Source organism: Pteropus medius, unplaced genomic scaffold (genome assembly GCF_902729225.1).
Source record: "Pteropus medius unplaced genomic scaffold, Ma_sr-lr_union100, whole genome shotgun sequence".
NCBI classification, from domain to species: Eukaryota; Metazoa; Chordata; class Mammalia; order Chiroptera; family Pteropodidae; genus Pteropus; species Pteropus medius.
Window position 1 is genome coordinate 5,826,391 of NW_024352787.1, and position 26,966 is coordinate 5,853,356.

At 30.9% G+C, this 26,966-nt stretch overlaps 1 protein-coding gene across 9 annotated transcripts in view; it reads left to right on the forward strand.

The window, feature by feature from the left end:
- Positions 1-26,966, forward strand: part of CACNA2D1 (calcium voltage-gated channel auxiliary subunit alpha2delta 1) — a 450,405-nt gene that overhangs the window by 277,031 nt on the left and 146,408 nt on the right. For all 9 annotated transcript variants that reach the window (XM_039849431.1, XM_039849432.1, XM_039849438.1 and 6 more), the window contains one exon: positions 1,674-1,803. In XM_039849431.1, the coding sequence (XP_039705365.1) occupies positions 1,674-1,803 (130 nt within the window). The remainder of the gene's footprint in view (positions 1-1,673; positions 1,804-26,966) is intronic.

Sequence of the window (26,966 nt, forward strand, 5' to 3'; positions counted from 1 at the left end):
TTTTCACTAATTCAGAATGTTTGTAGCTGTGAATAATGCCATCGTCCATTAGCTGAAATGCTTTTTACATTCACGTTTTTAATGAAAGTAGTTTGTCTTAATGTGCCTTTCTCGTGTTCCGATAGAGATCTATTTTCAAAGATTTTTAAAAATGGCAAATTTTGCAATTCAAATCATATATGCCCACATGTGCATACACAAACACAAAGTCATAACTCACTAAACCACAAGTTTCGCAATATAGATTTTCCCTTTATAAAAAGTGTATTTTCATATTCTCTTTCATTAATGTTTCATTTTAAAAATTATTTGGTTATGACCTATGAAATTGATTTTACTACCTAATAATAGGTCGGAACATGGCTTTAGAAACCATTGTTAAAAGAAGGAAAAAGCCCTCTTGCTCATATTTGTGTCTAAATAATTTTTCCAATATTGCATTTCCCCTCGAGAAACAAAATACATACACTTGTGTGTTTGTATGTGTATATAGGTGTTAAAATATCTCAGGATGCTAATGTGTTATCTGGTCATATAAATTTTCAGAGCCATATGGAAAGCTGAACACTTTCACTTCTTTACAACCTGCTGACTATGTTTGCACATTCTCCCAGCCTTCTTATAAAATTTTCTGGTTGTCTACTTAAGTGTTTTCTGTTTTTTATCATTTCCACTACTGCAGTGTGCTGGCAAAATAAATGTTGTGGTTTTTTTTTTTTTTTTTAGTTTTGTTTTCAGAAGGTAACCTTGGGAATAGGGTAAACAGTCTAAAATGGAGTTGATAATACAGATCTGAATTTAACTTAAAAATGTAGTTATTGAAGTGTTAAAGTCACTACATTTGAACTAGGAAAAATAAGTTTAATATAATTTGCCAAAAACAAAGTTTCTGGAGATGCATTTTGAATAAATGAGTGAGATTCTTAGTTTCTTGCCAGGAGAGGGCAACAGGTAATTCAGCATCAAAAGCATAGTTCAAAGAGATAGAAAATGAATCTTCAATCTTAAATTCTTGTGGGATTTTTTTGAATCGTTATTGATTGAATCTCAGCTCCTACCTTGGAAGACAAGCTGGTTGAAGTTAGGATTTAATTGTACTTAGGGTTATAATAGATCTTTTCTAGTATCCTTTATTTTTTAAAACAAAAATTGATACACCTGGAAAACATGCAAAAGTTAAGAGACTATGACATAAAATAATTCTTCATTGCTATCCATTGCCATCATCTGTAGCATCAATCATCAAACCCAGAATTAACTTCAACTGCATAATATACATTTGGTAACATAATAGTGATATTTATTTCAAGGATATAGTTTTAATTTGGTTGTATTTAAAGGCACTCATCTGGTTTTTTCAGTGTATATTTTAATAAACACTGGGCGGTGCTGTTGTCCTCACAGAGCGGTCCTGAGGAGTGACTGCAGCATCATGGAAGTTAGGAGAGAGATTAGGTCATGATACAAATAATGTCATGAACATATAATATGAATGCTAATAACTGAATGGAAATTTGTGTATCCGATGTCATCAGGGTACTTACTATATTTTAAAATATTCTTTCAGTTCTATTTTTTTGAAAGCTAAGCATTTGGCAAATGAAGACATGAATGTGAGAATGTCTGTGTTAGCATAAGTTTTAATATTCTGTTTGTTGTCTTTTTCTGTGTAGCCTGAAAAAAATGACAGTGAGCCGGGCAGTCAGAGGATAAAACCTGTTTTTATCGATGATGCTAATTTTGGACGACAAATATCCTATCAGCATGCAGCAGTCCACATTCCCACCGACATCTATGAGGGCTGTAAGTAAAAGATTGTGAACAACTGTTAGAATACCATGCTCTCATCACTTTCATGCAACTCATGTTAGGAAAAAAAAAAAAGAAAAGAAACGAGCAACTGTGATACCGATTTACTTACATGCCATTTAAAAGTCTGTGTTAAACTCTGATTTGTGTAAAAGAAGGAACCTGATTTTCATGAGCAGTTTATGTTTATGTGGCCTTACTACATAAATTTTTTGTAGAGGAGTTTGCATCCATGGAGATATCCTTTTACTCTATTGTTTAGTAAATAATTCTGCCTTCTTAAAAGTAATAGATATATTCTTAAAAGTAATTAGAAAAGCTGTAGAGTATACTGGGTATCCAGAGTATATCTAGAGCTGCCTAGGTTCTGGAGCCAACTGCCTGAGTTTAGATCTACATTTTAGCAGGTTTGTTTTCTTGGGCAAATCCTTTCACTTTCTGGGCTAGCTAAAGCATTTTGTCACCTGTGAAATGGGAATAAGATTACTAACATGCAAGGTCATTTAAGAATAAAGTAAGTTAAAGTATTTAAGTTTGCATAATAGTACCAGGCTCATAATACTGTGTAAATGTTTGCTGTTACTATTAATTACACTTAAAGTTAATTTAGACACAAAGGATTAAGTACAGAGACTAATATTGTAAATTAGCTTTTATTTTTTTGGATTCACTATGATATTTGTTTAAAAGAACATTTTTAATTACATGTATGATTCTTTTCATAACAAATTTTATTAAAATATTTTACTCTTTATTCTCTTAATATTTTGAAAAGTACATATTATTTCTCTCCTATCAATTCTTTGAATATAGTAAACATATGATATTAAGCATATGATATTTCTCTGTATGTAATAGAGACAAAATGGTGTATATAAGTAGTTTCTTATGTCTCATGAGAATTAAAGTGACTTTTTTACACTCCAAATCACTCTGTTAATTCTAGGTCCTTTTAGGAATTACCTGGGACTTAGTTGCAGATTTTTTTTTTTTTTTTTTACTTTGTCATGTTCTTTTTTCAAATGTTATTTTTTTGATATTTGCAATTATATTTTGTAACTGTTATAACAACAACTGTTCAGACAATACTGAGCTATATGGTTGTTTCTCATTTTTTAAAAAAATATTTTTCGTTCACCTTGGTTTTTTTTTTTTTTTTTTTTTTTTTGAGTCAGTGGGCCATACTCCATCCTTTGTAGGACATGGGTACCCTCGTTCAGTATAACATGGCAAGGAGGACAACTTGAGCTTACTTTCTGGACTGTATAGCACCTGAGACACCATGACACCATTTCACCCCTTTCATGGTATACACTTAGCTGCCACTACCTCACTGGCCTTACTCTCATCTCAGCAACTTCCCTTCAGATATAAAAAATATTTAACGAGGCTATTCATACTCACTTCCACTTATACTCATGTAAGCAACAGTCTTTTTGCAACTCTATAGGAAAATTTCCTTGAAGTTCAGGCAGTCCAGTAGTGATTATCTAGAAATCTTCAATTTTTTAAATTAAATTCTCAGTGAAGGGTAACAGAACTACTTCACACATTTTAAAACCACGTTTCTTTCTTCTAAAAGCAATATGGAATGGTGGCAGATATTTTAATATTGTGTATATATTTAACATAGAAAATGAAAGTCTCCAAAAATTGCACTTCCGAAAGCTAATCATGGTTAAGAGTTTGGAACTTAGTCCAATGGAATATTTTTAAAATTGCAGATACTAACTAATAACCCATTTGGGATTTTTTTATACTGCTCTTCAGCTTGATTTTCTTCCTGATTTGAAGTAGACAAATTTTTTTTTGTTAAACTATCAAAAGGCTGAAAATAGGGAAAAGGAAGATTTTTCTTCAGGAGCAGGTTACCCAGAGAATATAAAGACAAAATTACTTTGTTTAATTTTCAATGGGAAAATATTTAAGGAGCAAAAATAGGCGAAAAATACAGTTTTTTTTCATAGATAGAGACTAAAATTATTAAATCCTAACTTATCAGCCTAGTAAATTAACTTGTACATACCTTTTACAAATACAAAAGGTCAATAAACTTTACAATTCCATTGATCTGATTAATAATAATAATAAACATTTATTGAGTTTACTAGTTTTTTAACTCCATGCTAAGCTTTCTTAATATATCTTTATGACTGTAATTTTGTTAAAATAATTTTGAAAAAGGGGAAACTGAAGTAGAGTCTTTAATGAAAAGCTACAGCATTTCTAAGAAATGGGGTCAGATTTCAAATATATTCTAATTCCAAACTTTATAATTTTAATTGATAGATAAAATTTCTGATATTTTACTTTTGGGTTAATTTTGATTTGGTTATATTATTTGGGAGCCAGGATTGTCTACAGGAGTTAGTAATATACTTACTTTTCACGGGAATCTTTATCTTCTTATTCTTATTCTTTTGCTCTCTTTATTTTTAGTTTTAGTTGAAGTCACATTTATAATGTCTTCATCTATTTTATGCTAGAACAGACATAAAATATGACACATAAGGTAAATTCAAGCATACTTTTTTCAGAATATTGTCACATAGTATACACATATCCTAAAGAATTTTGACTTTGTATAAAACTTTTTCTTTCCGATTTAGAATAAGCTATTTGTAATTTTAATAGTCAAGAATAAAAATATATTGCTTTGATTACTCTGAAATTTAATAAGATAAAATATTTAATAGATGTTTTCAGAAGGCGTAAGACACACTTTAGTATTGGGCATACTTTAAAGAAAAAGGAAAAGAAGCTCTGTCTTTGGATTATTTATTTAGTCCCATTTATCTTAATATTGGCTTCTCCTTTGCTGAAATCTAATCAGTAAGACTCTGACCCTGCCTGGCCGTACTCCTTTAAAATTCATATCCGGTGTTATGGGCTGTGTGAGTAAATGACACAGGAGTACAGTCAGAAATGTTAACAAGATCTTGAAAATTTAATAATTACTGGTATTCTTCATGCAGCTCATCGGAACATATCAGATTTACAGGATTATTCTAGGTTTCTGAATTTAATAAATGTGAAAGTGCAATTTAATTGAAGGCTTAACTGAAGGAAACAGCCTCTTTCACTTAAAGATAGTTGTGTTGCTGCATTCTCATAAGAAATCTCATGATCTAATCTCCCAAAAGCGATTACTTTAAAGTCCTTTGAATTGAAATGTGATTATTTTTGCTCAATGATATATTTAAAGTTTTAGAATAGTGTATTTAATTAGAGCCCAATCTGAAAGTTTTCATTTTTGAGAATTTCACTGGTTAATACTTTTCATTTAGAGTACACAAGTCATACTTAATTTTCAGATCTAATATTTCTGGTTAAGAGTATAAAAACAAGCATAGAACTTAATAAGGGCTGAATATTCTGTATTAATTTAGTTTTAATCACAGAATTTTATTTATTATTTAATCACTTCAGATTCTGGTATAGCGAATGTCTTCATAGAATATTCTATAGTCATTTATTAATAGAAATTTATGTTGATTTTTATTTATAGAATTATTATAGTTTCAAAAGAATATATGTTGAAAAGGAAGATAATAAGGAACCCACACTTATAAACACTTTCAGGTACTAGATACTTTAGTTCCTAACCTTACCTTGTAATGTGAGCAAGGCAGTTACTGTCTTCTTTTGAGAAATTAAAAAACAAATATGCTTTTATCACAAAAATACATTCATTTTGATAAAAGAAGACAGGAGAATTAAGAGTTGTATTATCGTTCTTGAAAGTCTCATATTCTTTACTAGTAATATTTGCTTTTATAAATTGAACTACGTATAATCACTAATACTGCATTGTAATCTATCTTGATGTTCATTTGTTTTGTTTTAAAAAATATAGCTACTGTATCTCAAATGATGACAATGTAAAATTTGCAGAGGAAAAAGCTGCCCTGCCTTTGCCAACAACTGTGTAGATAGTCTTTCATAATCTCTTATAAATTTTAGCAACTAATATGTTTCAAGATACGGCTACTACTTAAATTGGAGTGCTGATAGCTTATTATATTTACTCTTTTAAACAACTCATTTTGTTATGTTATTCCAGTGATTAATAAGGTGGGTAGTATCCCTTTTACAGATTAAGAAAGTTAATATTCTGATTGGCATGCTCAATATAAATCAGGCTGTTTGACTTCACAGCTCTGATAGTTGTAGAGACCACTGAAAATAATCCTTAAGATATTTGGTGTTGGGCAAAAGGCTGGATTCAGAAGGCAGTGTGTGCTCACAGGTCTATCATTTGCATTTTTTAAAAAACAAATAATACTCCTAGTGAAAAGATTTCAATGATGTGATCTTAGTTTTTAGTACTGCTTCACAAAACATATTTTGTAAGAATAAAAACTTGTACTTGATGTTGATACAATATTCACTTCTATTGTATAATCTTATTCTCTAAATTGTACTAATTAACTTTGAAATAAAGAAAATGCATATGGGAGGAACTTTAAAAGACTTAAAATGTCAAATTGTAAGTTCTTTGGATAACAGGTGATTCGAAGGAAATGCAGACCATGGGAAATATATGATTATTTGATGTTATAATGATTAGTATGAGTAAGGTAGATTACTTAGGATATAATCTGATTTATAACCAAAGTAGATTTTCAAAAGTTAACAAAAAAGGATATTGGGCATAAACTATAGCATTAACAGCTTTTTCACATAATGTATGTTTTTTGAAATATACATTCTTTTTAAACTATATTGACTATAATGGATGTGGATATATTTTAATTTCAGTTATTCTGAGAGTGCACAGTATTTTAATCTATAGTTGGCATATTTGTCATTTAATAAGTAATTCGAATTATTTATGGGCTATATTATGAAAAAAGAGTATATAGAAAAATATAATCAACAAAATTTTGCTTTGGTCTCATAATACCAAAATAATATGAGTTATATTTGTACATGTTAAGAAAAATATCAGTTTTATAATATAAGAGAATTGTGAGATCATATTAGTTTTATTAGGGTATTATTCAGTGACCTCAAAAACAGCCAATAATCAGGTGAAATTTTACTAATTTAAGTTGATTAATTTTAGATATATTTTATGTTTAATATATAACACAAATGAAAAAAATGTAAAAAGTTATCTTTATATGACCTCTAACACATTATTCCTTCATTCAGCAAATATTTGTTAAACACCTATGTGTCATTCACTTTACCAAATAATGGCAATATCGCACTGAACAAATAGACAAATACCCCTGTTCTTGCAGACCTTGTTTTCTGGTGGATGTGAGTAAGGCATAAAATGAACAATTAAAACAATGGGATATATTGTAGTATATTAAATAATCTAGACAAAAATAAAATAATAAAGGGTTATAGGTAGTCCTTGGGTTAGCTGTTGGGGAGTTGATATTTTAAACTAGGTAGATAGAGACGGCTTTTTGGATAAAGCAACATTGTACCAGAAATCCATAGTTGGTGAGCATAAGAGTCATAGTATCATCTGGATAAGAAGTTGTAAACTGAGAGAACAGAAAGTTGAAAGCATGGCAGATTCATAAAGAGCAGGAAGACCATGACCTCTTCTTTGTGCACATGCTCTCTTTTTTAATATAGATGCCAATCCAAATATGGGGGTTCCACCCTCATGACCTCATCTAACCCTAATTCCCACTTAAAGGCTTCACTTCCTAATACTATCACCTTGAGGGGTAAGGCTTCAACATAGGAATTTCGGGGGGATACATTAAGTCTATACAGAAATGGAAAGCTATGATAAGTTTTGAATGCATTAAATAATCCGCCTTAGTTTTATAAATAAAAAAAAAATGATACTGGATACTTTGTTGAGAACAGACATAAAAGGCAAGAACAGAGAAAAGATGATGGGGCCTTGGACCAAGATCGTAGTTCAAGGAAGAATTCCTATCAATATTGCGTAAACCTAGTATATTTCTGAGGTCTATATTCTTCTTTCTAATTTTATATTATGAAAAATGGTATTATGACATGTTTAATTAACCTAATTATCTCAAAACAGTGTGACATGCAAATTTAATTCCCATAAATAAATCTTATAAAAGTAATTGAGAAGCTAATGAGCTAAGATAAAATTATTGAGATCTTTAAAGAGTAGTGAATGAAATAAAATTACAGTTTGGCAGAATATCAAAAGACCCTTTCTCTATGCCTTTCTCCATAACTTTTAAAGTTTTTTTTGCTAGTTAAATAAATTCCATGCAAATTAGTTCCTTTCCTGATATTCAGTGATACAGTTAGGAACAGACGATAGAAATCCTAGAAGAAAATGTTCAGAGAAATTTTATTTTTTCCAGTTTACATAAATCCTTTTACACTGATGTAAATTGCTGAGCTCCTCTTTTGGGCTTGCCTGGCTTATTTCCTGTGACAGACTTCTGGTTTGAGATTCACATCACAGTACAAGCTGGTTTTGAATTATACAAATTATTGGTGTTTACATATGTGCATGGTAATGTTTTGGCTGTTGTTTTCTGTGCAAAACAAGTAATCTTGAACTAATGCCATGTTCTATTTCTTTGAAATAAGACTATTGATTGAATTGTTCTACTTACCAGTATCTTGGTTGAAATAGTATATATTTTCCTGTTAAACATGTTATGATTTTTAAAATTGCTTTAATTTAAGTATTAAAATTATTTTTTGTCATTATAAAGGAAACACATGATAATTTTATAATATATAAAGGAAAATATGTAAAATTACACTAAGATATGTGTGTGTATACTAATAGTAAATATATAGTAAACTAAATGAATATACTAATACTAACCTATTATAAAAGTGAGCTAATGAATATAAAGTTTATACCTGACCTTTAACTTACCAGTAAGCTTTATCATATATTTATTAATATTTTTTGAAAAGAACATTTTAATATTATATGTTCCATAACTAATTTACATTTATATTGTTATCATTTCATCTTAGTGAATAAATAAATCTCTACACCTCTTTATTATTTCCTTATAAAATCTAAGACCTGGTATTAAAAGGTCAAAGCTACTGATAAATTTTATTTATATTGCAGGTTAGTACCAATTTAGATTTATACTAACAATGAATTAGTGCCCTTTATACTGTGGGTTAGTAGCAATTTAGATTTATACTAGCAATAAATCTAACTCCAACTTTATGAACACTGAATATTACCTTTTAAATAATGTTTTGTCTATGTACATAATACTGATAATAAGTTGGATTAGTTAACTTCAGTTTTGTTTTTTTTTTCAGCTTTAATGTCACATGTTTCTTTTTCTGCACTGGCTTCTGTAGCTGTCTAAAATAAATATAGGACATTAATGAGATGTAGCAGCAGTCTGAGAAGATGATAGGAAACTCCTTTAGAAATTGTCCTGATTTTCTCACAAAATATATTATAGAGGTTTTTTTTTTTACCTTTGTAGCCTGAATTTAATTATTATATTTAATTGAACTTCGATAAATATACAGATTTAAAAATTTAAAATAACAAAATGTATTAAAGTATACTTTAGCAATAAAATCACAAGCTTTTAAAAAATACACAAACATTTACCAAGGTTGTTAAAAAAATTATAGAAAAATATTAAAAGCAAGAACTATAGCTCCGACTAAAAGGAGGATAAAATCATAAAAGGAACTATGTACGATTTTATAATAAAGTATTATAAAGTGTAAGAAAAATGGTTTATTATAAAGTGTAGTTAAAATTAACTCAATAGATCAATGATCATAGAATAAATTGGAAACATTCAGATTTCTGGCAACAAAACTACTTCATGCTGAGTGATATCTATAAAACCTTCAAGAGAATAAATACTTTCAATTTTTAAAAATTTTATTAGAACTCAAAAATGTGGAAAAGTATCAACTCATATCACTTTTATACAAAAAAAAGATAGATATGGCTTAAAAAAAAGAAGGGAAAACAAAGATAGAAAGATAACCATAGGCCAATCTCACTTGTTAATAATGATGAAAAGTTCAAAAGAAAACATTTGCCAAATGAAAACAGCGATGAAAGAATAATGCATAACAAAATAAATGACTTAATAATTGAGTACTTAAGATGTCTAATAATATTGCTATATTCTATATCAACATATGCAGATTAAGCATTCAATAGCCATACCGATTTTTAATTAAAATCTTATCTAAATACCACTACCAACAACAAACACTGCTCAGATGATTGAGGAGAGCTGAGAAATCTCCATCACTTCTAACCCGTTGGTATTTTTTCAGAGTAGTTGTTTTCTGTACGGCTATTTACCATAAATAGGAATTGGGATCAAGATACAATAATATAAAATGTTTTTAGCAGTAGTACATTTTTAAGTTTTGTGTTTACTGTTTTTTAACCAGATAATTTACCAAAAAAAAAAAGTTTTTTTCCAATTCTGGAGGATGCATCATTCCATGCTACAGCGTTGTATATTCAAAGACTAAAAAAGCGAATGTCTTTAAAGAACTGTCAGTAAAATGTTATCATGCTTATAATAGTAACAAAGTAGCTTTTGTTTCTTCTTTTAAAATGCTATTTCAGATATAAAGCTTGGATTCTGAATCATGGAACCAGATATCAGATGAGTGCTAAGAAAGGAAACTCTCAAAAAGTACAATTGATTCTGTAACAAGTGATCATCCATTGTTACAAAAAGATCATTAGCTTAAATAATTAACATTACTCTTTATTAGGATTAGAGCAATAAAGTAGTAAGAACATCATAAAAAGATATTGAGGACAAGCCTGAGGTACAGAATATAGATTTTGGGGTAGGGTAATTTGATCATATTTTATAAGAAAGGCACTAAGAGAAGCAATTCCTCTTCTGAGGTAAAATTTGCATTACTTTCAATGCATTTTTATAATGATGTTTCTGTAATATATGCATTTCACAGAGAGCAATATGGTGTTTGTTTTTTTCTTAGAAAAATGTTGACCACAGGTAAACTCAAAGATGAAAGATACAGTATTCCTCCGATCTTCTAGATACAGGTTCTTTAATTCAATTAGGATTGTAGAGTAATGGACTAATTAGTAATAACAGTTTTATGGATTCTATAAATTGCCATTGACTGAATTTTTTCCCCAAAAAGTCATGTTGAAACCCTAACCCCCAGTGTAACTGCATTTAGAGATAGAGGCCCTTAGAAGGTAATTAAGGTTAAATAAGATCATAAGGGTTGGGCCTAATCTGTAGGGATTGGTGGCTTTAAAAGGAGAGGTCCACACATGCCCACACAGAGGATAGGCCATGTGAAGAATAGCACAAGAAAGCAAGTGTCTGCAAGCCAGGAAGAAATCTCTCACCATAACTGAATAGACAGGCACCTTTATCTTGGGTTTTCCAGCCTTCAGAAGTGTGAGAAAAAAAAAAAAAATTTCTGTCGTTTAAGCCACCTAGTCTATGGTATTTTGTTATGACAGCCTGAGCTAACTAAAACATGAATTTGTTTCCAGATGGGGGGAAAAATGCTATAGGCTTAACCTATGATTTAAAAAATAAATATAAGCTATGGAAAAGTAAAGTTGGATATTTCACATTTTACACTGAAATATATGGTTTAGAAATATTTGGCTGCTAAATTTGGATTTGCAAGTCTCCTTATTGCATTTTAATTCAGAATCTTGATTTCTGCACTTGAAGTTATTGGCTCTGGAAATTAATTAATGCTCACCAGACTCAGTAAATAAATAGAGTTGATTGGAAAGACAATTTGTAATTCTAGGCATAAATAGCAACAATAATTAGATTGATCATGTTCATGGAGAGTCTCCTAAGTTATTTAGTGGGTATGTAGACTCTGCAGATGTAGAGATTGAAATTTATGGTTACTGAAATCTCGTTTTGTTTTGTTATTTTAAAGAGAAGGCAGAAGAATATTGTAATAACCTGATTGATTGTCCATTCACTCAATCATAGTGCCTTTGTCCAAGATGGTGCTGGAGTCATCCTAACGAGTTTTTTTTCTTCGTATTTTTTTTTTTTTTTGGTTTGTTTGTTTTGTTTTTTACCAGCCTGTGCAGATAATATTGTCCTGTGTACATTACAGGTTGATCACATTTTAGAATACTCTCCTTCTGAATGAATTTGTGAAGCATCACAGTTTCTTCATTGAAATGAGGAATATTTTAACCCATAATATTTAGAATTATAAAAACCCCTTGATCTCTTGAGTTAGCTACTACTGCAAGGTCCACTTAGTCTTTGTAATGGGGGTCATCCCTGTTTTCTGTATGACCTACCATGGTTTTGACAACTACTCATTAGAACATGTCACATTTTAAAATTGTTCTATAGATAACAAAACTATATTAAGATTTGTAACTGGGATAATGGTTTGCTGGCCAAATAAATTTGGGATACGTTGTATATTATAGCTCCTGCTTTAAATATTCATAGTTCACATTAACCTTTAAAAGCTCGTATAAATTCTGCTAGAAATAAACAACATGTAAGTTGTTTTACCAAATATTTTCATATTTATTTGTCATGTAACATTGACATCCCACAAGTATATATTTCACTTAATTCATACGAATTACTTTGTTATGCAAGGGTGACATATAGTTTGTTGTGAAAGTGTAATTTTATATTGTTAGACTCAAACTTTTTTGGTGAATGAATGTAGGTAACAATGACTTAGCTGGTGACTCTAAAATAGTAAAATGGCCTTGGTCACTTTTAGTTATAAAAAGAGTAACCAAAAAAAAAGTTTTAACTCAGCAATTGAAATGTCTATTCTGAGGTACTAGTGAAAATACCAAATTCGATTTGGTGTTAACTCTTCTTCCCTACCCTATATTAGAGCTAATGGAATCCTACAATAGAGAAGGAGCAAAGGCGGGGGGAGGAGGGCATTTACAAGCTGCTATATGAATTTTACCCCCACCGAGTAGAAGCACAGAGGGGAAGGGAAGGAGGATGGTAACAGATCAGTGGCTTTGGGCAGGGTTGGATAGATGATGGGTCTTATAGATAATTTAAGCAGACTCTTTCGGGGAGAGCTCTTATGGATTATTTAGAGACTTCTTGCTATAAGTGAAAACTTACTGCTAGTTGCTTCCATGGCCCTGGGTGGCATTTTCTGTTTGCTTCCCCAGAACCACTTAGGGTACTGTAGAGTAGCAACATCCTTAATGCTTCATGCCAGCCTTAGCAAATGCTACCAAGTCAGCCCAAATTTGGACATAGATAGAATGTTGCATGGTTCTTCATGTTTTATTATATGTCTTTTGTACTGTATTTAATTATAAAGTCTATCTTATAATGTTGCATATTTGGCCAAATATTTAAGAAATAGCTAATAGAAAGCCTGTTCTTAAGAGCCTCATGAAGGATGTTCAGTGAGTCAAGAGTACTTAGAGAAGTTTTTAAGAATCTGTTTCAACATACCTGATGAATCTGGGTATTGCACTCCTGTTTCCAATCAAATAAGGATAATGCCCATAGATAATGCCTGTATCCCAGCACTCTGTTTAGCATGCATACAGTTCACTGAAGAATATTACAGATTTTTTTCATAACATCGGAGCTGACATTTATTTCTCAGTGCTTTTTCTTAAGGAGGAGATCAAATATTGTACAATATGTTAATTAGATGTCCTTAATTTCAATTCATTTTTTTATATTTTATTAGGAACTGTGTTATAAATGAAATATTCTTTCAATTATTTTAGTCTATTACTATACAAGAAATGCAGGGATTTGTTAAACATCCAGTTATTGCTATACTTCTTATTGTGGGAGAATGCAAATTAAAATGCAGTTTCTTTGTTTCTAAAAATAAATTTAAAAAGGAACATAGAGGGAAAATATGAAAAAGGATGTGTGCACAATTCAATGCCTATATAAATTGATAGCTGGAAATAAGAAGTGTACTTGGCTAGCTTTTTAAGATGGGTATAATAAGTGACAGGCCATTCAAAGGTTGAAGAAGGGAGATAATGAAATCTTAAATTAGAAGAGCTTTCCAAAACAGACTGACAGTACTGTTCACAGCAAATTAAAAAGGTTTGACAATTGGAGAGAAAATGGAGGTATGGAATTCGAGATGAGATTTTTTTAATCATCTGGCATTTGCTTTATAGATAAAATCTTATGCAGATTTCTCCCTAGAAATATATAGGCATTTAAAAGATATTTCTAACATTCCTATTAAAAAGAGAAAGACTTTAAATGGATTAAAGATTTCAAAACCATTTTGTCTCATGATACGAAGATCAGATTTTCAAAGTATGGGGCTATGAGCTATGCTAGTATTGTGATGGAATTCAATCAGTATTTATTGTCATTAGTGCAAATAAAGTCATACACAATTTTAACAATAAATAATGCATGACACGTTTTGAAAATACTACTTGAAGTACACAGCATTGTTAATGTAGTACCAAAGGCCTAATTGATTTAATCTTATGTAAGAATTGTCGTTTTTACTTGTTTCTTGCAAATTTTGGTAACTGGCAACTGTGAGGAAGTTTATAGTAGGCTCCCGTAGACACTGGGTTCTTTTATTATCTTATATTCGCCCAGTCTGGAACATGACTGAGGAGCTATCCCATTACTACCTTTTCAGGTCTGTGAAGACCAGTTGTTTCTGTTTTTGTGTTGACAATCACCGCCCCTGGCATAGAAATACATTGGCAAAAATTAGACCACTTTAGGCTAAGGGCACAAGTCCCCAGGAGAGTAATGCAAGTAGTTAGTGGAAGGCTTTATTTTTTGAAATAAACTAACCTTGTACAGGGATAGCATCTTTTCTACTTAAAATGGCTCTGTTTAATTTTTATCTTTTGTAAATCACAGGGCTTCTTTGACCCTTCGAAGAACATCTTCATTCTAGAATAATGTGATTCCTTGACCTTCTTCAGTTGTCAGCTCCATTCCAAAGCTTAAAAGAAATAAGCAAAGAAATAAATGTCAAGAAAAACTAGTTTCAATCATTTTTCAATATATGTACACTACATTTTTCCATTTCTAATGGAAGGCTAATGGAAAAAAAAATTATCCCCTGTATTTTATTTGCCATTTTTTATTTGAAGTTTCTGAATTCTCGAATTTAAAATCACATCTTTTCTTAAAAAAAAATCAAAACTTTTCTTCTTCTAAAAATGAACAAGTTTTATGCAATATTATATATGTGTGTGTGTGTGTGTGTGTGTGTATACACACACACACACACACACACACACACACACACACATATATGTAAAGTTATTTTTGGTATTTTGACCTTAAAACTCCTTTTAAGAATTACTTTTAATACCAGTTTTCTAATCTAGAAAAAATAATTAATTACCATATTAAAAAAGAATATATCAATTAAAAATCAAACTTTTCTGTCACATTTAATTCTAAAGGAGTTATAGCTGTTTGGAAAATAAAATAAAATTAACTCTCTTGAGCTCATGAGAGTGATTACGCTTCCTAGGGATCTTTAAAAGAGCCATTTCAAAGGTGCATTAACATAAATGCACAGAAACGATAGACATGGCTTACTTAAGGCAATGATAAATCTTTAGTAATTTCTTTACTAAAGAAATTATATGCCTATGGTATGACTACTCACCATGAGCTGCCCAGTTAGGAATTTATGATCAATTCACCCCATGAAGTGACTTTTGATTAGATTTATTATAGCACACCCTTTTCATCCACAGGCACATTTTCATTTTTATGCAGAATGCTACTTATTTTAGTTTCATTGAAATCAGTGATCTTATTTATTTGTATTTCACTTTTATCACCACTTGGGTTTTTAAAACCAAGTCCTTCTGTTACAATCTTCTCATAGAAGTCTAGATTTATTCAATTTATTGTCTAATATATGATATTCTGAAAAGGATATTTGAGTTTTTTGTGAAAATTATTGAAAGACATTCTAAAGTAGAAAAGTTGATGAAGAAGTTATATAATGTGAAACATGAAGCACATTGGAGAGCCTTTGACATAAATGGAGAATGGTACCAAAAATGAAAAAAATTAAGGAGTAGGAAATACAAATTTAATATTATAAAAGGAAAATGATCATATTCCAAAGAATATTTAGATGAACAGTCCTTTAGCAAAAACATTATGACGATATTGCCATTTGTAAGGCTATTTTAATACACATAATACTAACCTCAAAGGATTGTTTTGAGGATTAACAGAAAACATAAAATTACTAGACCACTCTTAGATGAATGTTTTACCAGTATCTATCTTATTTTATCTATCAGTAGGCTTAATTTTCCTAAGAAAATTTTGATATAAATTATTTTGATCTTAGTCTAATGAGAATATTGTCATCTAATAGAAGTTCTTAACATGGAATTGAGCACATATCCACATCTATTTTTCATTTATTCATTGAGCTTAAAAGAATCAATGTTTTAATAAATATTTAACAAGACAGAATTGGTGAATTATAGAATTAAATTTATTCTAATGCAAATTAAGTTAGAATTATTTGATATTGATTAGTATCTGTTCATAGCTCTTTTGTCAGGGTTATTGTAGTATCATGAGTAGCTTGTGAACAAGAATGTCAGTAACTAATTTTGAGGTAGACTTTAATATTTTAAAGAATAGACTATGAATCTGAAATTTGAATATGAGATCATGTTTACTTTGAAGGCCATCAAGTTATTAATATGCAGTCTCTTTTCGTATCATATATTGAATAGCGTTTATAAAGTTTTAATCTTTAAAGTTGAATTAGGTTTATTAAACATAAAATAAAACAACATCTTTTTGCTACCATAAAGCCAATTTACATGAATGGATAGAATTAACTATACATATCTAAAGATTTAAAATATTACTCAAAGAGCATTAAATATATTGTTTATATCTCAAAAAGTGCATGCTGAGTTGAAAGTGATATCTGTTTATATGTAGTATGAGAAAATCAGTGTGCATATATGTATGTGTGTGTGTGTACATGTATGGAGAGATATAGAGTGAGGGACACCTAATTTATAAGGATCTAATTGTATACCTGGCATTAATTTATTTACAGAATATGATAAAATCAGAATGTAAAAATGAAAATAAGGCTGTCGAGTAGGTGAAAGTCATATATTTAGCGTACTATAGTATAGCAAACTATATATAAGCTATATATTGTAAACATCAGAAATTATGCACAAAGACTTGTTATTAGGGCTCTACATCATATGTTAGCATAATCACAATATTTTAATATTCTCTCTACCTTTTAAGAATTTCAATATGTGGTCAATCTTTTCTTCTGTCTTGATCAAAACAAGCCTTCTGCTTTAATCAGAATAGCTGCTCCATGGAATCATGTTCCACAGATTATTACAAAGACATTCCTGACTTTCCGTCTTTTGTTTTTTTGCTCCTCTTGTGTTTCTCCACATAAATTATTGTTAAAAGAAAAGCCAGCCATGATTTTCTAATTTAAAGCTCCTGTTTTTAATGAAATTAAAAATGATCATTTCATGAATATACTTTCAATCAGTGTGTTGTGATATGACAAAGCTTATACAGACCATATTAGTCAACTGTACCTGAATCTCTCCTTTAGACACGGGTGGAATACACACACTTTTCCATCTGCAGCAGGGTGATGATACTTGACTAGTGCTGTCCAATGAGTATGGAGGAAATGATATGTGTGACTTTCAAGCTGGTGGATTTAACTGCTAGCGTTAGACCCCCTGGAACTCTCTTTCCACCCATAACCAAATGGGTGGAACCAGAAGGACAGACCTCTTCATTCTAGGTCCCTGAGTTGAATGAGGTCACACTGCAGAGCCTACCCCCTAGATTCCACCAACCATAAGCAGTGGTTTTATATGATGAGTGAGAAAAATGTATAAGCAGCAAACTACTTTGATGTTTAACCTACTGAAATCATATACATATTCATATGCATCATGTAAATGCACACACACACTCTTATTTGTTGTCAAATATATTCTGATTGATCTACCTAACTAATCTTCCTGAAATATCACTAATCACTTACTTATATTTGTGTCATTACTCTGTGCATAAAATGACTGTCCAGTCTGGCTTTTTCTGCTTCTCAGACTTTTTTCCCAAAATGTTTAAAAATCAAAATTTTAATCTAAAAGATTTATCTCCAAAATAAATCTTATCATGATTTTAGCAAGTCTCAAAGGCCATATCAAACATTTCTCTTGTCTAGAGCTACAAATAAATGTCATTTCCATTCTCTTATTTTCAGTCTTTCATTCTTTTTCTCTTTTTCCTTAATCCAGATTTCAAAAATATGACAGTTTAGGGAAAACAAAAACCCACAGCTTATTCTCTTAGGAGGTTGATGATAGATTGGTTTCAGACTATGACAGTTTTAAATTTATACTTTTGCTCATTTCCAAGTCAACAGTCAAATCAAAGTATTAGAAAAACGCATAAATCTTATGTGTTGAAAGTATATTGTCTCCAATTTATTAGTTTTTTTTATAAAACTCAAAAATTAATTCATTGCCCACAACATATGTTAACTACTCTTCCCACAGATATGATTATACTACTCATTATTATGACAGAATGTAACTGAACTAACAAGTGTTCTGTAATCACTAGACTAAAGGCTATATTCAAGTTAAGAGTTTTGAACTTAACCTGGGTTAGCTATACTATGTGTGTGTGTGTATTCTTATGTATCTGCTAAAATATACATATATTTAAATTATCAATAAAATATGACATTTTTATTACAGGGACCATACGTTATAATACCATTACTGTAACTTTAGCATTGCTAAACTCAGCTTTATTTAAATATGTTTCATTCTTATAATGAAGGATACAATTTTAATGGAAATTGAAAATATTACACTTTATCAATGGGTAAAATAGAAATATTATATGCCTTGCTGATTTGAATTTAACAATATATTATATTATTTAAAGGTTTTATTTTGAAACTTTTAGATTGTTAGCTGTCTTATGAATTCCATCTCTCATTTGACATGTTACTGGTGTTCATTTGTTGAATTTCTGAGTATATAATGTAGGTGCATAACCCATCATCTCTTGTCTGTCTCTCTAAGATTTAGCCATGCTGAATTCAGATTATTTATAATAGTAAAGGTGTGGGAGATTTGGGTACAGTGAAAGGTGAGAATTCCGTTCTGACCAAGACATTCTTAATTTTAAACTTCAATTTTTTTTGTTAACATAGTGGTACATGTGCATAGTTGTTTTCTTCTTTAGATTTTTATTTTATGTTAGTATATAGTTACTACAAACTTAATCTATTTATATAATCATGTATAAGAATCTCTCAGGATAAAAATTTATAAAGGAATATTACATTTATAATGTCTACATCTGTCTTTGGTTTAAATAGTGAGTTCTAGATCAATGTAAAATATTGCCAAATATTTAAATTCTGTTTTATTTCAAAGTTTATTCACAAGCCCATGGGCTTAGCTATGATTTATACATTTCAAAAATTATAATTACAAGCTCTATTTCGAATATGACACAAAGTAGTTGACAGAAAAAAGTAAAAAGCTTAAAGATATCAGTTTTGACCCAAAATAAAAACAGTAGTTTGAAAATACACTTTTGTTTGAAATATTCTAAAACATGAAAAATTTAGAATACCACTTCTTATCTCTTACTTAATCTTCATTTTACTTTGCATAAATGCATATAATATACATTTCACATATGTATATCATTCAAGTGTAGAAAGCTTTACAGCAAGCTATGCATTGATTGAAATTTTAGATAATGATATCTTATCCTAGGAAAAAATAGTCTGTACTTTGATGTTGATAGCATAAATTTCAATGTATCTTGAACTAAGACAAAGAAGAGAATTGTTTAGAAACAAACATAATAAACATTGTCTATGAGTTTCAAGGAGACTTTAGTTTTAATAAAACATCTTTATGCTCCAAAAAACTAATACCTGGAAATAAAGGATTTATTAACTTTAATAATAAAAGATACAAATTCTAGACAATAAGATTAGATTTTTTAATTTGGTTTAAAAAATAATGTTTTATAAAATAGTTAATAAGATGGGGTCCAAGTGGTAGAAAAAAATCACTGGGTATCCTTTGGAAGCAAAGAAATAAATTTACATTCAAGAAAATCCTTTTTGAGAACATTATAAAGTAGGAGTAAATTCAATCTCAATCCTAATATTTGGATTTTCTAAAGATATGAAAAATTGTGTTTCTATCCTCATAAGAAAATAATTATGTGACGTTTTGACAGTGTCTAGAAGAGCTACTATAACTAATACTTTTAAAATTAATTAAATGTTATGGATTATGCATATCATAAGTATACATTATTTTTTTAACCTGTTTGTTTATATTTATTGGGTTGACATTGGTTAATAAAATTATCTGGATTTCAAGTATACAATTCGATAATACATCATCTGTATGTATATTGCATTGTGTGTTCACCACCCTAGGTCAAAACTCATTTTATCAAAATAGATGATGGAATAATATGATCTGGTTTTCATAGTGATACATGCTCACATATCCCTACCTTCTTGCTAAGAAGGTATTGCTACCTTGTTTAAGAATATGTAACTTGAAAAATTACTCCCCCAAAAATGTTAACAATAAAATGTACATGCTTTTGATTTTAAACAAAAATGTTGGAGACGTCACATTTAGGAGTAGCAGATGCAAGGGTAAGAAAATAGACAACTGATATTTTAGTAGAATATATATGAAAGAATTTCAGTTGAACCAAACAAAAGAAGACTTTGCTTCATATTTATTTGTAAGGCCAGAGAAACTGACACATAAGGTAAAAAGATCCTGGCTTCCATCAGTTTGATTCAGAATACAATGTGACAAGAAAGTAATGGCTTCTTTTAAAAACATGGATAAGATTAATATTAAGGAAAATACTTTTGAGGAAGAATTGTAAAATTTATTTCAATAAACCGTGTTTGTATCAGAGAATGGTAACTGTGTGTTTAAAATTAAATTGAGTTTATTACCTTTTTGATTTGGAATACAAAGTGGCAAGAAAGTAAAGGTTTCTTTTAAAAACATGAATAAGATTAATATTGAGGAAAATACTTTTGGGGAAGAATGGTAAAATTTATTTCAATAAGCCGTGTTTATATTAGAGAATGGTAACTATGTGTGTAAAATTAAACTGAGTTTATTACTTCTTACATATGCCTAGTTTTCTGTTTTATGAAAAAGATTTAAAAAGTCTTGATTTCTATGTCACCTTCTGATATTAAATTTCACTGAAAGATTGAAGTTTTCTTTTTAGAAAAGTCTCACATGTTTCTAAGTAATTAAATCTTGTCACTCTTGCCCTCTGATGAATTAGGGTGGTTGGCATTCATGCATTTAGAGCTTCTGATGCAGGTTTAAATCATTTTTCAAAGTCAAAGTTTCAAGTAAATTGCAGAAGAGAGCTGCACAATGAGGGTTAGGAGAGTATGTTCAGTAATTTGGAGGGTCTTTATAATACATATGTGAGTCCTGTAGTAGAACTTTAGAGTCTTATAAGACCACGTAATCATCAAGCCTCAGTCTCTTGAGGCTCTCTGTAAGTATAAAGGCACAATAGATTACCTCATCATCCTAACGGAGGTAGAAGGGAAAATTGCTTATTCTCTAGTGCACAGCAAGCATTAAAGTGCTCTACAAACAAGAGATGCAGGCATTGTATCCCTGGGTACTTGATTTAAGTCAATATCTATTTTCAAAATGACAAAATTAAAAAAAAAATGCATTAGAAGATAATAGATTTTTATTGCTTTTAATATTTTTTATATTCTCTCTTCTTGATGGACTGTGAATCATACACAGATACATGGAATTTATATTCAGTACACTCATTTAATGCAGATATGAAAATCATATTTGAAAGGCACATTTTGCAGTTATTGTTAAATGAAAACAATAGATGTTAAAGTATACAACGCACATTACTTTTTATGGAAAATATGTTGTTTGTGAGAGTTAGATCTACCTTGTTTCCTTTTGGCAATCTCTCTCTGATTAGTACTTAAGGATTTCTAGAGCTTATTGGTGTCGATACCTGATGATAACTGGATACTTGCGACTGTCACTGAAACAATGACTCCCAAATCTGATTTTTTCATATGGACTTTCTGGCTAAGCTGCAGATTGATTTCTCTAATTGCCTTTTGAATAACCCTCTTTAATAGAGATTTCTCAGAGGTACCTCACATTATGCTCAAAATTGAGTTCATCATTGTTGTCCCCCAATATACCCTTCCTGCAACATTTCTATCTTTGTTTATAGTGCTATCCAATCCCAAGCCAGAAAACCAAGGCTTCTCTTTTCCCCTTCCCACCATCTGTCACAGTGGTGTTTAGATTATTTCTCCTCAACATCTTTTTAATCTTCTTCCACTCTCTCTGTCCACCACTACTTTTTTTAGTTCATACCATTATTATTCCTCAGCAGACTGACCTTGCCAGCTAGTTTTATGTTCCCCATTCACATTTGGCTTGCTTCCAGTCCACATTTAATTTTGTTTCATACTGGCTTCTGAGCAAAGTCCCAAGTACAAATATGATTATTTCTTACTTCAGCTTATATGGCTCTCTGTAGATCTCAGAGTAAAATAATTTGTATTTGATACTCCTGGACCATTATATCAGTGTGTCTTTAATCTTATCTTGGCTGCTATTGTTCTACATTCCCCTTTCATTCACCCTTTTGAACAATGACCAGCTCCTGGAACTCCTGGAATGAACGCCTTATGCCTTTTTTTTTTCTTAAGGCTTTGTGCCTTGCACAGGAGATTCACTGAATCAGCCACCAAGACCTCCTACCACCTCTCCACTCTGTGTGTGTCACCTCCTCCAGAAAGTCTTTTGTGACCAACACCCTGATTCTTGAAACATTTACTTAACTTTTGATAGGCAGGCACTGTTAATAGAGTCTGTGATACAGAAGCAAAATATGGTGTAACAGGCTTTGATTTATCTCTGTCTCCTTCATTAGATTTAGAGCAACTTAGGAAGAATGATCACAGTTTATCTTATTTTACTTCCAAGAGCTAGTTAAGGATTATTAATAAATGTTTTTTGAATGGTTGAATATAGTGCTGGAATTAGAACTTCACCTCTGTAGGATTCTATCTATTACAGTGAAGATGCCCCAACCAATTTTAATCTGTCATATTATTTCTTGGTGCCATATTTATCTGTTTGGATAGTTTGGTGTTTTGGGAAAATTGTTTGAGATTCTATTCTTGAAATATCACACTAGATCATAAAGCCGTTCTATTGATATCTATGCATTTCCTATTTCTCAATGTCATTAGTTTTTATTATCTTAATTAAAGGCTTTATATCAATCTTTCTGTGGTGAGTTCTTTGTCTTTCAGGTCTCCGCTTAAAATATATTTCTTCAGAGAAAATATTTCTGAATGCCCAATCTAAAGTAACCGCTTAAAATATATTTCTTCAGAGAGAACATTCCTGAATGGCCAATCTAAAGTAATCACCTAGTCAATCTCTATGGCATCCCCTCTTTTAATTATTTATAGAGCACATAGGATGCTCTTTGTTCCTATTTATTCATTTATTTATTGTGTGTCTCCTTCACTAGAATGTTAGAAGTCCTGTTTGTCTTGATGGCCCTATAGGCTGAAGAAGGAGTCTGCAAACTATGGACCACTGGCCTGCCACATGTTTTTGTATATAAAGTTTTATTAGAACACAGACATATCCATTTGTTTATGTGTTGCCTATGGCTTCTGTTGTCCTATAGCTGCAATGTGAGTAGATGTGACAGAGAACATGTGGGCCATAGACTTAAAATATTTCCTATCTGGCCCTTTAAGAAAAAGTTTGTCAACTCATGCTCAAGAGCTTAGAACAGTACCTGACACATAATAGATGCTCAGTAAACATTTGTCACATGAGTATATGATAGAAATTAGGTGACAAGGAAGTGAAGCACACAAATTGGGAGATACTTCAGAGGAAGGTTCTTGGAAAAATACACTGATTTAACAGACTTCTTAAAAACTAGAACACGGTATGTATATAAGGCTCTTCAAAACATCTGCTTTAGAAGTTGATCTATCATAGAACTTGAAGTGAAGCTAAAAAGAGGACCAGAATGATTTTATCCCTCTAACACAGATGATGCCCACAATTCACTTACCTCCTTAGGGTGAAGGGAGGAAAAGGAATTATCGGACCATTTGTACTGCTGTAATATGGTGTAGGTCGATTAAATAACTGAAAAAATTTTAATTTACTGAAAATTACCTCTAACTTAATAAGACAGCTCAACACATGAGAATCACAATTAATATATCCATTTACTTTTTTCATTTATTAACAAATACTTTTGAATACCTAAACACATTTAGTCATTACTGCTCACTGAATGCTTATTATGCATTAAGTATAGCATTGAATTTTCATAACAACCCTAGATATCATAGGTACTGTTTTCTCCATTCTATCCCTGAAAAACTAGAACTCTATACAATCGTATAATTTGCCCAATATTGTACAACTGTGCATTAAACAGAGATTTATCACATTCTATCGCCTCTTCTACTATATTCTAGATATTGAAGGAAAAAATAAATAACACATGGTGCTTACCCTAAAGCAAGACAATATAATAGAAGGCATGCAAATAAAGAGGGATGGTAAAATGTGGGAAGTATTTTAATAGAGGTATATAGAAAAAGCTATAGGGGAGATGGGAAAGAGTTTATACTCAGCTGGATGAGGGGGATGGAGAGTGAGAAAATCAAAGATCACCCTATAGAGAAAGTGATGCCGAACTGTAATATAAAAGAAGGGATAGGTTTAACAAGTAGGCATAGTAGAAAACAGTCCAAACTGAGAAAACGGTTTATGCAATGACATGGGAAGCACAAGTCGACATTATATCCTCTGGGAGGAGCACAAGTATTTGATTATAGCTCGGGTTTGTGGTGAACAGAAGAGCAGTGTGAGAGGAGGTGTGAGGATTGGATAGAAGCCAATCATAAAAGACCAGGTTTTATGGAAAGTAACTGAAGACAAGATTTTAATTAGGGATGACATTTGCCAAGTAGAATACTGTGGCAGTAGTGGGAAGGATGGATGAAAGTGAGCTGAAACTGGAGACAGGGAGTCTATTTAAAGGTTATAACCAATGTAAGATTGTATACCAACTATATTTAAAAAAAAATAATAAAGGTTATTACGAAAGGCCGTGGAGTGAGAGAAGATGAGAGATATATAGACGCTAGAACCAACATGACCTGGTTGTTTACCATCTTCTGTTATATTTCACCAGATCAAAATTCTTTAAGCCATTTTTAAAAGCCTGTATGTGGAGTGTTTGTTTTGATCAGATGTTGAATCATTTATGATATTTTAAGCTACGTCAGGATAACTTGAGCTTTTTCAACCAATTTGACTGTGGTTAATTTAAACTTTGTGGGATGATATTAAGCTGTAGATGAAAATTGAAAAAATACTTGATTTATTAGAACAGGAAAATAATTATGTATTATTAAAGTTTTTGCTGAACAATGCAGTAGCTAGGACTGGTAAATATAAATTTCATGTGTCAACTGTAACAAGTACATTAAAATCTGAAGAAATGCTAATGTTGTAAGCATGAAAACTGACAATTGATGAATTTGTTTTTCTTTTAGTATATAGATGTCTATCTGTATAAATAACAAAAATATGTGATGTATGTTTATATGCAATTTTCTGTGTGCAGCTAGAGATATAAGAATATTAACCTCATGTTGTCTTAGAAATGGTATTAGATTTCATCTATACCTTTAGGTAACATGACTCTGTAAATATCAATCTGTGATTCAATTTCTTCTATTTATTTTAGTTTGTTTTAGTCTGAAGCAGTGCATGGTGTTTAAACCAAGCGATTGTTCTTCTTGATTACAGCCAACTAGTATATACGGTATTTCAATGCATCAGATCTTTGCATCTTAAAATCACTAGGCAACTCTTTATTCTAAAACTGGTTGACACAAACCCTTACGTATCAAGCAGTGTGCGCTTCATTGACAATATGTCCCTAGGAGCCTTGTTATCTTTTTTCTTCAACCGTATCTCATTAGTCAGCTCCATACTTTTGATCCTTCTTTTTGAATTTAGCAGTCCAGCTTTATATGTAGACACTTAATTCCCTCTGCAGTTAGGAAGCCTCAGAGCAAAGGCAAGAGGTTTCCCGTGTCTAATTTGGTCTGTAATACTCACCCAGAATTTTCTCTCAGCTTTAAGAGACCTGTTTGTGCATAATTGCGCGCGTGTGTGTGTGTGTGTGTGTGTGTGTTTACATGCACATGTGTGTGCATGTGTGTGTGTTATGTCTGGTATATATATTAGATCTTATATTATTTAATTTTTTCTATCAGAATTTTAGTGTGTGTGCTATATTCATGGCAACATTCACCAATATGGTTTGAATTCAGGAGCACTGGGAATAACCCATTGTAAAAATTATCTCCTCACCAAAATTGTATAGTACATTAAGTGTTATCATTAGAATTTTTTAAAATTTTATTTTGCATTCTCTTATAACAATGAAAATGCTTTGGGAAAGGTTAATACATTTTTTTTTTCATGAGATTTATAGCAAAGAGATATAGTAGTGTTGTTGGACATTAATTTTGGACTGAAGTAAGGGCAAAGGTTCTTTGAGGAGAGGAGAGAATACTAGGCTTTAATCACTCATCCTAGCCTTTTAGCAGCTCGATTAGAATTGCTCCATCAAGATATTTATTTAAAAAATCTTTTAAATGCTGAATATTAAGAGTTAAATAAGATAATGATAATGATAAAGGCAGGTAACATTTATTGCACAGTTACTAAGTACAAACTGTTCTAAGTACATGTAATCTTCAACACAGCTCTATGAGGTTATTATTATTATTATGTCCATTGTGCAGGTGAGGAAATGAGATTTAGAGAGGATAAAACACTTTCCCAAAGTCAAATGGCTGCTTCTGGCACAAAGGCACTTGGCCTATAAGTGGGAGGGCAGTCAGTGAGAATAGTCTTTGCTCATACTGCATACATTCACATGTTACATTCTTAAATGCCAATTATTCAAAGGAGAAGGCATCACTGGCAAGATAATATATTGTATACATTTTTAAAAAGCTCTTCAATTTAGAATAATTTGATCTTAATTCTATATTCTCATTTG